This window comes from Lucilia sericata, unplaced genomic scaffold (assembly GCF_015586225.1).
Source record: "Lucilia sericata isolate MDLA Ls3-8-SP2 unplaced genomic scaffold, ASM1558622v1 Contig000232F_arrow, whole genome shotgun sequence".
Classification (NCBI taxonomy): domain Eukaryota; kingdom Metazoa; phylum Arthropoda; class Insecta; order Diptera; family Calliphoridae; genus Lucilia; species Lucilia sericata.
Genome location: NW_023994259.1, coordinates 71,202 through 82,459, shown reverse-complemented (window position 1 = coordinate 82,459; position 11,258 = coordinate 71,202). Strand labels below are relative to the sequence as shown.

The 11,258-nt window shown below is 28.3% G+C and overlaps 2 protein-coding genes across 5 annotated transcripts in view; one reads left to right on the top strand and one right to left on the bottom strand.

Moving 5' to 3' along the window:
- Window positions 1-2,203: 2,203 nt before the first annotated feature.
- LOC119602438 (protein SHQ1 homolog) overlaps window positions 2,204-11,258 on the top strand; it is a 64,374-nt gene continuing 55,319 nt past the window's right edge. For both annotated transcript variants that reach the window (XM_037953959.1, XM_037953960.1), the window contains exons 1-5: window positions 2,204-2,510; window positions 2,571-2,886; window positions 2,946-3,129; window positions 6,066-6,210; window positions 6,268-6,945. In XM_037953959.1, coding sequence (XP_037809887.1) covers window positions 2,317-2,510; window positions 2,571-2,886; window positions 2,946-3,129; window positions 6,066-6,210; window positions 6,268-6,945 — 1,517 coding nt within the window. In that variant the 5' untranslated portion in view covers window positions 2,204-2,316. The remainder of the gene's footprint in view (window positions 2,511-2,570; window positions 2,887-2,945; window positions 3,130-6,065; window positions 6,211-6,267; window positions 6,946-11,258) is intronic.
- The window catches only part of LOC119602437 (putative epidermal cell surface receptor), a 58,580-nt gene continuing 55,075 nt past the window's right edge, over window positions 7,754-11,258 (bottom strand). For all 3 annotated transcript variants that reach the window (XM_037953955.1, XM_037953957.1, XM_037953956.1), the window contains 3 exons: window positions 9,830-10,855; window positions 8,121-8,345; window positions 7,754-8,027 (listed from right to left, as the gene is read on the bottom strand). In XM_037953955.1, the coding sequence (XP_037809883.1) occupies window positions 8,020-8,027; window positions 8,121-8,345; window positions 9,830-10,855 (1,259 nt within the window). In that variant the 3' untranslated portion in view covers window positions 7,754-8,019. The remainder of the gene's footprint in view (window positions 8,028-8,120; window positions 8,346-9,829; window positions 10,856-11,258) is intronic.

The following is an 11,258-nucleotide window of genomic DNA, read 5'->3' as shown; positions in this document are numbered from 1 at the left end:
TAAGCCGCTCATTGAAATTTGGCCGGTGTAGAACTTTGCTCAACGTTCGATGTATATTCTTCGCCTCAGATATTTTCGTGTTTTACGCGCCTAATTCGAGTCGCTGCTTTTACTTCAAACCAGCTTCGTTGACGTCAACGGAGCTACACCTTTTTACATTGCTGGTATGTCATACCGTAAAGGGCTAGGATATCGAACATGTGTATTTTAAATGGGAAGTGCAGTTGATGTCAATTCTGCCGACTGCGAAAAGAAATTCTGCTAGAATTTTTCGCGCCAAACTGTTTTCCGCATTTTTTATTTGCAAAAAAATCTGCAGTTGTGTGCGTGCAAAAATCTAAAATGACAGAAATGATATTCTTTAAATAAAAAAATAATTTTTACTAACAATTGAAATTGATAAGATTACTATACTACTATACCGATGGTCATTGTGCAAAGAAACACCGGTACCAAGTGATATTTTTTGGTACTTTTTCATTCTCCAATTGGTACTTTTTGAGTTTTCTATGATATTGAAATCGAAACATGAAATTAATAATTAAGGGACTTTTCGGAACTTTTTGGTTCTACAAAGGTACTTTTTGAGTTTTCTATAAAATTTAACCTAGAAACATGAAATTAAGCAAGTAGAGTCCGGAGTAAATGAGAATCTATAAAATGGGACTTATTGGTACTTTATCGTACTTCGACTGGTACTTTTTTGACTTAAAACTTACAAACATGTAATTAAGCACTTGAGAATCTATAAAAGTGGACTTTTTGGTAATTTTTCGTTCTTCAAAAGGAACTTTTTGAATTTTCTATAATATTAATCCTAGAAACATGAAAGCGTGTAGAGCCCCGATTAAGTGAGAACCTGTAAAAGGGGACTTTTTGGTTCTTCAAAAGGTACATTTTAAGTTTTTGTATAATAATGAACCTAGAAATGTGAAATTAAGCATGTAGAGCCCGGATTAAGTGAGGTCCTATAAAAGGGGAATTTTTGGTACTTTTTCGTTTTTCAAAAGGTACTTTTTGAGTTTTCTATTAAATTGAACATAGAAACATGAAATTATGCACGTAGAGCCCGGAGTAAATGAGAATCTATAAAATGGCACTTTTTGGTACTTTTCGTTCATGGAGTAAGTTAGAACATATAAAACGGGACTTTTCTTATTAATCTAATGATCAAAGTCCATTCATATATATATGTATATGACCATTTCCGAAATTTGTTTTTTTACGACAAATGATTTGCCGAATATAACTCTTACTCCTTACTTATTTTTATCATAAAGAAATTACCGCTAAAATAGGAATAGTCTGCCTTTAGAGTTGCGAGTTTTCATACACTCTAATAATGTTTTCAAAGTGAAACTTTTGGAATATTTTTCAATCTCTTTGTGATCCCTTTAAATGATGTTGTTTTGGAAGAACTTTAACATCCATGTAAACATTTGGGGTAATGAATTGGGGGACTACCAATGAGGGGAGCGGAACCTCCCATACGAATTAAATACAAAAATTCCTTTATTTGGGAAACTAATAGAACTAAATTCTTAAAATTTTGCACGAAGAACTTTAATATTCATCTGAACATTTTGGAGAAAAAAGGGCGGACTTTCATCTGTCGGGCTTGGAGCTCCCATATGAATTAAATAGAAAAACTCGTATATATGAGAAAATATTAGAGCTAGAATCTTCAAATTTTACATGAAGAACATCTAGAGAAATTGCAATAATTTGCGTGGAATCTCCCATATGTAACAAATTGCATATCTGGAAAACCATTGTAGTTAGAATAATCAAAATCGTTAACTGGGTTTCTTATTTATATTGCTTTTAGGGTAGCACAGCACACTGGGTATAGCTAGTAAATAAACAAATAAAATATATTTGTTTTTACGTTTTATATGGAGGATAGGGTTAAATATCGGCAGATCCTCGTAAAACTTGGAGAAAGGATTTGTTTTTAATATTTAAGAATTTTTTATTCATCCCTGCATAATTTCTCACACAACTTTTGAGCTTGCTCTGTTTTGTTGTTATAAACAATATATTTGCTTCCAAAATCCCACTTTCTGATCTCTCGGATTCCGTTTTTATTTAAATTCGTTGAAAATTTAAAAACTAAACGTAGTTGAGAACTTAGCCAGCTTACAATTACGATTAATCGTTTTTAAGCCACCGCCGACATATTTAGTGTCAGTCGCCGCCGCCGTTAATATTTGTCGGCGCAGGGCTCTGTCCCTCGGTCTTTGAAAAACTTTAATTATCGTGTTTTTATAAAATTTTAATAAATTAATTAAACAAAAAAATAGATCTGCCAACAAAATGTCAAATATACAACAAATTGAACATACATTTAAAGAAAACTGCTGTGAATTAACACTAAATCTTAAGAAATCTCCAGAAAGTCATGCCGGTTTTCATTGTGGTCCTGGCAGACATGTGCAAAATATCAGAAATTGTGATTTATTTATAGAAGACTATAATTTATTAATCTATTTAGATGTACAATTATACAAGTAAGTTATCCATTAATTATATTTAAATAAAATATACTAATATTCATATCTATTACACAGATTCAGAAGTACACGGCGTTTTGATATGAAAGATATAAAAAATGTTGAAATTAACTACAATACCAAAGAACAATGCATGTTTCTATCCTTACCCTGTCTGCCAGTCAATGAAGGAGATCTTCAGGATTCAACTGAAAAGTCTACAGAAGAGAAAAAATCTAAAGAAAATAAAAAATCTTTGGATTTATGGAAACTAAAAAGAATTACTGATCAGTGCTACATACGGGTGGATAATGCCAAAGAGTTGCTTAAGCCGGAAAGTAATTTTGATTATGGGTTTGCTAGTAAATTCCGCGGCACCATAAGACGGTTTGATGTAAGCTAGAGAGAATTATTTATATTTATTTGCTTATAATAGCAATGTTTTTCTTTCAGTGTGATTTGGAGGTAATTACACGCATGCCGGAACCCGATAGCGTCAGTCCATTACAACGAACAATTGATAGAGAAATTGATGAAATGAAGAATTTTTCTAGAGATCAGTACAAATTGAATTTTGTGGAATTACAAGTACCAGATGGTCTCGATAATCCCATGCAATTTAGTATCAATTTTAAAGGTCAGATTGTGTTCTTTTTTATAAAAACTTTGTACATAAATTGATCTTAAAGAAACAATTTTCTATAGAAAACTAGATCTAAAAGAGACAAAATTATCTATAGAAAATTAGTTCTAAAAGAGACAAAATTTTCTATAGAAAATTAGCTCTAAGAGAGACAAAATTTTCTATAGAAAATTAGCTCTAAAAGAGACAAAATTTTCTATGGGAAATTAGCTCTAAAGAGACAAAATTTTCTATAGAAAATTTGCTTTAGAAGATCCAAACATTCTATAGAAAATTAGCTCTAAAAGAGACACAATTTTCTATAGAAAATTAGCTCTAAAAGAGACACAATTTTCTATAGAAAATTAGCTCTAAAAGAGACACAATTTTCTATAGAAAATTAGCTCTAAAAGAGACACAATTTTCTATAGAAAATTAGCTCTAAAAGAGACAAAATTTTCAATAGAAATTTAGCTCTAAAAGAGAAAAATTTTCTTTAGAAAAAATGCTCTTTTTAAGACAAGATTTTCTAGAGAAAAGTTGTTAAGACAAGGTTTTCTAAAGAAAATTTCTCTTGTTAAGAAAAGTTTTTCTATAGAAAAATTGTTCTTGTTAAGAAAAGTTTTTCTATAGAAAAATTGTTCTTGTTAAGACAAGTTTTTCTATAGAAAAATTGCTCTTGTTAAGAAAAATTTTTCTATAGAAAAATTGATCTTGTTAAGAAAAGTTTTTCTATAAAAAAAATAGTTCTTGTTAAGTCAAGTTTTTCTATAGAAAAACTGCTATCGTTAAAAAAAGTTTTTCTATAGAAAAATTGCTCTTGTTAAGACAAGTTTTTCTATAGAAAAACTGGTCTTGTTAAGACAAGTTTTTCTATAGAAAAATTGCTCTTGTTTTTCTATAGAAAAATTGCTCTTGTTTTTCTATAGAAAAATTGCTCTTGTTAAGACAAGTTTTTCTATAGAAAAATTGCTCTTGTTAAGACAAGTTTTTCTATAGAAAAATTGCTCTTGTTAAGACAAGGTTTTCTATAGAAAAATTGCTCTTGTTAAGACAAATTTTTCTATAGAAAAATTGCTCTTGTTAAGAAAAGTTTTTCTATAGAAAAATTGTTCTTGTTAAGACAAGTTTTTCTATAGAAAAATTGCTCTTGTTAAGAAAAATTTTTCTATAGAAAAATTGATCTTGTTAAGAAAAGTTTTTCTATAAAAAAAATAGTTCTTGTTAAGTCAAGTTTTTCTATAGAAAAACTGCTATCGTTAAAAAAAGTTTTTCTATAGAAAAATTGCTCTTGTTAAGACAAGTTTTTCTATAGAAAAACTGGTCTTGTTAAGACAAGTTTTTCTATAGAAAAATTGCACTTGTTTTTCTATAGAAAAATTGCTCTTGTTTTTCTATAGAAAAATTGCTCTTGTTTTTCTATAGAAAAATTGCTCTTGTTAAGACAAGTTTTTCTATAGAAAAATTGCTCTTGTTAAGACAAGTTTTTCTATAGAAAAATTGCTCTTGTTAAGACAAGGTTTTCTATAGAAAAATTGCTCTTGTTAAGACAAGTTTTTTCTATAGAAAAATTGCTCTTGTTAAGAAAAGTTTTTCTATAAAAAAATTTTTCTTGTTAAGACAAGTTTTTCTATAGAAAAATTGCACTTGATAAGACAAGTTTTTCTATAGAAAAATTGCTCTTGTTAAGACAAGTTTTTCTATAGAAAAATTGCTCTTGTTAAGACAAGTTTTTCTATAGAAAAATTTCTCTTGTTAAGACAAGTTTTTCTATAGAAAAATTTCTCTTGTTAAGACAAGTTTTTCTATAGAAAAATTGCTCTTGTTAAGACAAGTTTTTCTATAGAAAAACTGCTCTTGTTAAGACAAGTTTTTCTATAGAAAAAACTGCTCTTGTTAAGACAAGTTTTTCTATAGAAAAACTGCTCTTGTTAAGAAAAAGTTTTTCTATAGAAAAATTTCTCTTGTTAAGAAAAATTTTTCTATAGAAAAATTGGTCTTGTTAAGAAAAGTTTTCTATAGAAAAATTGGTCTTGTTAAGACAAGTTTTTTTATAGAAAAATTGGTCTTGTTAAGACAAGTTTTTCTATAGAAAAACTGCTCTTGTTAAGACAAGTTTTTCTATAGAAAAACTGCTCTTGTTAAGACAAGTTTTTCTATAGAAAAACTGCTCTTGTTAAGACAAGTTTTTCTATAGAAAAACTGCTCTTGTTAAGACAAGTTTTTCTATAGAAAAACTGCTCTTGTTAAGACAAGTTTTTCTATAGAAAAACTGCCCTTGTTAAGACAAGTTTTTCTATAGAAAAACTGCTCTTGTTAAGACAAGTTTTTCTATAGAAAAACTGCTCTTGTTAAGACTAGTTTTTCTATAGAAAAACTGCTCTTGTTAAGACTAGTTTTTCTATAGAAAAACTGCTCTTGTTAAGACTAGTTTTTCTATAGAAAAACTGCTCTTGTTAAGACTAGTTTTTCTATAGAAAAACTGCTCTTGTTAAGACTAGTTTTTCTATAGAAAAACTGCTCTTGTTAAGACTAGTTTTTCTATAGAAAAACTGCTCTTGTTAAGACTAGTTTTTCTATAGAAAAACTGCTCTTGTTAAGACAAGTTTTTCTATAGAAAAACTGCTCTTGTTAAGACAAGTTTTTCTATAGAAAATCTGCTCTTGTTAAGACAAGTTTTTCTATAGAAAAATTGCTCTTGTTAAGACAAGTTTTTCGATAGAAAAATTGCTCTTGTCGTGACAATTTTTTCTATAGAAAACTTGCTCTTATCAAGATAAGTTAAGACAAGGTAGTTAAGACAAGTTTTTCTATAGAAAAAATGCTTTTATTCATACAAGGTTTTCTATAGAAAAATTGTTCTTATTAGATCAAGTTTTTCTATAGATTTCATACAGCTCTTCTTGATGAGTGAAGTTTTCCAATAAAAAGTTCTTACTCTTTCTTTTTAGATTCTACTTTATCACAAGATGAACAATGTTTATTGCACAATTTAACTTGTAAACCAGAACTTATGGAAATGCCAGATGAGTATGATATAATGGAAATAGATTGCGGTCTTATTAGCATTTTGTTGGGCATTTGTTATGATGTAAGGTAAGTATTAAAAAGGAAAATGACTATTTAAAGAATTTAAATTCATGTTCCTTATAGATTTACTTCCAATGAAACTAACTGTGAATCAGCATGGACTCGTAGTGTACTCTCAGCTACTCTAACATATTTCGAACCTTTTACCTCTTTAAAAGATGTAGTCATTAGTTTTATGAGACGTTCCTTGATTTATCCCTTATATCGTAACTACGAATTAAGTAAACAATGTGTTGAGGATTGTATAACAGCCTTACAAGCGAACTCTGCCTGGATTTTAAAACAATTACTTATGAACCGCGAAATATTCGAAACAAATGAACGTTCAGTTTTCAATTATTATTATATAGATGATTATATACGTTATTTAAGTAACCCAACCTTGTGCAGTGTCAATCATTTACAAATGTTGGCTCATAATTTGAAAAATGTGCTCTACGATATATTCAAAAAACATTTAGGTTTGGGTTTACAAGAACTAGAAACAGAGTTGCTGAAGGAATTAATAACTGATATACATATTGCTGCCTCCAATAGTGAGGATGATTCTGAAGATCCTGATTGTGATGATGAGGATGAAGATGATAGTGATGATGAAGATGAGACCACGGATGATGTGGGTACTGAAAGTTGTGAATCTGAATTTTGTAATTTGCCTAACAAGCAGAGTGATAGTAGCAGTAGCAGCAGTGATACTGAAGAGGATAGTGTGATAGAACAAAAAATGGATAATTTAAAGTTGTAAGTAAAATTTTAATTTTATAAATATAAATTTTACATAAATATGGATGTGAATTTGAAACATTTTCTAAAGTTATAACAATGAATTTTATTTTTTTTATAATTACAAATATGCTTATAATAGCATTTTAACAAAAATTACTGAAATATAAATGGATATAATATGCGAAATAATTAAAATTATACAATATATTGTATGGAAAATTAATTAAATTTCTTTTTAATTTATGAACAGAGGCTATTGACTTTTCAAAAAGTCATTTTCTTTTTCTTAAACTCTTACCTTTTGCTGTTTTCTATTTAAAATTTTCTTATTTTAAGTAAAACTCTTGCTTGTTTTTGAGATTTTTATTATTTTTTTTTTATTTGTAACTTAAAATAGTTTTTTTTTATTTATATAAAACTAAGCAAAAGTAAAGCTAAAAAATTATACAATGCCTTTCATGAATAATAAAAAAATAAAATAAAAAAATTAAAAAGAAATAAACAGAAAAAAAGAAAAATACTTATAAAAACATTTATAATTTAAATATTCAACTTTACAACTTAACAAGAATATTTAAATTAGAAATGTTTTCTTAATGGACAACTAAAACGAACAGTTTTTTTTATATACAAAATTATAAACAAAATAATAAAATAAAGAAAAAAATAAAAATTAAAAAAATCATACTTAAATACTACAACATCTCATTTCAACTTTAAATAATGGCTTTTCATATAATTTATAAATTTTTCCAAAAAAAAAATAATCATGCATTAAGGCCAATTTTCAAATTTTTTCTTTTAAATTAAATCTGGCACTTTAAATTGTTTTAAATATTTTTCGTTATTTGCTTTTGTTTCATGTTATTCTTTTTTTTTTTAATGGTTAAACCAATTTCTATTATCGTTTTAGTTAAGGAATTTATATTTATATATAAGTTTTGTTTTTTAAATATTTACACAAAAAAAAAAAAAATCTGTTTTGAAACCTAATTACTAATACACAACTAGGATTTGTTTTCGTTATTTGTTTAATCATTTGAGTAGAAAAAATAAGTTCACTTGGTTATTTATACACAATTAAAACCGCTACAGATCTATAAGCGGAAAAATAATAATAATAATAATTAAATAACATTTGGAAATAATAATCTCAAATATTTACTGTATATCAATTTTTGAAAACTTACTCATGGTTTCTTGTTGTATATCAACTTTATATGAGGGATTGTCATAGGCAGCATCACTTTTACGTGGTGGTGTTATGGAAGCTGTTTGATGAACACGCCTTCTTGTCAATATGAGTAATAGGACTAAGGTCGACATAATGGCTAAAGCAGCTACCACCGATACTACTACTAGGGGACCATAATAATCTCCAACAGGTTGATCAACGCCAGCGGTTAAAAGTTTTCCTATTTAGATAATAAAATTTAATTAAATTAAATTAGAAAGAATTTTTACAAAAAGTGTTAATATCTCCGAAGAAGAAGTCTAACAAAATTCTCAATTTCTTTTAGATAAACTTTTCTTAACAAGAGCAATTTTTCTTAAGAAAAGCTTATCTTAACGAAAGCAAGTTTTTTAAAGAAAAAATTTGTATTAACATAAGCAAGTTTTCTATAGAAAAACTTTTTTTAAGAAAGTTTTCAATAGAAAAATTTGAGTTAATAAGAACAAATTTTCTATAGGAAAAACATGTCTTAACAAAAGCATATTTTCTATAGAAATACTTAACAAGAGCAAATTTTCTATATAAAAACTTGTCTTAAAAAGATCAAATTTCATATAGAAATGCTTGTCTTAAGACAAGCAACAAGAGCAAGTTTTCTAGAGAAAAACTTGTCTCGACAAGATCAAGTTTTCTATAGAAAAACTTGTCTCGACAAGAGCAAGTTTTCTATAGAAAAACTTGTCTCGACTAGAACAAGTTTTCTATAGATAAACTTGTCTCGACAAGAGCAAGTTTTCTATAGAAAAACTTGTCTCGACAAGAGCAAGTTTTCTATAGAAAAACTTGTATCGACAAGAGCAAGTTTTCTATAGATAAACTCGTCTCGACAAGAGCAAGTTTTCTATGGAAAAACTTGTCTCGACAAGATCTAGTTTTCTATAGAAAAACATGTCTCGACAAGAGCAAGTTTTCTAGAGAAAAACTTGTCTTAACGAAAACAAATTTTCTGTAGAGAAACGTGACATAATAACGATTTTTGTATTTAACATTTTGTCTCTTTAAGAGCGTATTTTCTATACAAGATTGACTCTCTTTAAGAGCAAATTTTCTATAGAAAATCTTGTCTCTTCTAGAGCTAATTTTCTATAAAAAATTTTGTCTCTTTTAGAGCTAGTTTTCTATAGAAAATTTTTTCCATTTTAGATATAATTTTCTATAGAAAAGTTTGTCTCTGTTAGAGATAATTTTCTATAGAAAACTTTGTTTGTTTTTTTTAGAGCTAGTTTTCTATAGAAAATTTTTTCACTTTTAGAGCTAGTTTTCTATAGAAAGTTTTTGCCTCTTTGAGAGCTAATTGTCTGTTTGTCTTTTTTAGAGATAATTTTCTATAGAAAATTTTGTCTCTTTTAGAGCTCATTTTCTGTAGACAATTTTGTCTCTTTTAAAGCCAATTTATTAATAGAAAATTTTGTCTTTTCAAGATATAATTTTCTATACAAAAACTTGTCTCTCCTAGAGCAAAAGCTGAAGAAAATATTTTCTATACAAACTGGTCTCATAAATCAGTAAGTTTTCTGAAGAAAACCTTGTTATTGCATTTTGTACAATTTCAATTTACCAATATTTCCAAAAAAGTCTTGTATCCTTTCGTAAGCATTTAAAACTTGTAGAAATATTTTAAAATTAGTTTTTAATTTAAAAATTGTTTGTAATTCTACAACTTACCAGTTTTACCAGGTACAGCATTACCGCCAGGTTTAGTAATAAAGTTAACAACATTACTCTTCTTAATCTTGCCGTTAGTCATGTACATCTCCAACCACAAACGATATTTGGTACCCGGTTTCAAGTCCATTATCAAAGTACCAGTTGTACTATCTCTCTTTGCCACCTTGAATACACTAGAATCTTCCTTGCCCGAATCACTTTGATAAATAGCTCTATAGATATTGACATATTTATCCTCGGGATATGGTACACCATTCCAAGATACTTCAACACTTTGGGCCTTAATCTTAGTAACATTGACCATAACATCAAAGGCATAAACATCGACCTTGGGTCCTGTGCGCACTTTAATCATATGACCAGCTCTTAACTCAGCACCATGACCAGGGAAGGGTATATAGTATAAACCGATTTCATAGCCAGTATCAGGTTGCAAGTTTTCAATGGTGTAAGAGGTGAGGGAACGATGTACCAAAGGTGTGGATGAATAAATCATACCAGTCAATTCCTTATATCTCAATTGTATACCATCAACATAATCCATTTGTTCATCAGACAATTTCTTCCAAGTCAAATGTAACCAGGTAGAGTTAGTTTCACTAACATTCAATTCAGGATCTTCAACATTCTTGAAAACATCTTGGAAGTCGGGTCTATAATCGGAAATTGGTGGTGGTGGAGTAATAGTTCTTTCGGCAGGTGTCTTAACAGTATAAATAGAGCTGGTAGGTTGAGAATTCAAATCTCTTAGGATTAAAGTAATTTTGATCTTATACAATGAATTGGGTTCTAAACCAGGTAAATCAAATTCCATTTGTGAAGTTGCTATCAGATCTTCTGGTGGAGCAAATATTTGTTGATCCCATTTAGAAGTATCATTACCGGGTCCATTGCTATAACGTAATTCAACACGACCATGTAAGTTGACATAAACCTGAGGTACAGTAAATACAATGCGCACAGTACGAGGATCAATAGCTTCCAATGTATGCACCTCAATATCAGGTTGTAAATTATTGAAAGCTTTATAGTGAAACAAAGAGAGATATAAAGAAAAAATTAATTATGATTTTGAACATACACACAAGCTATTAAAAGGATCTGTTCAAGGATCTAATAAAAGGTTTTAGTTTGTAATAATTACTATATAATGTTCTCTAGTCTATGAGAGAGTTTTTTGTTTCTTTTCAAGATGAAAAAATTAAGTTTAGAGCAGTGTATATACAATTGGTTAATAATGTGTTTATGTTTTGCAAATGAGACAATAGTACCCACAACCATAGAACTATATATAGATAGAATGATAGATTTTTCGAACAAATGTTTTAAAATATGAAATAATGAAAAATGTTCAACATATATTGCGATATTTTCAAGATTATTTTAGGAAAAAAATTGATTTTTGTAAGGAATAAATTTTTATTCT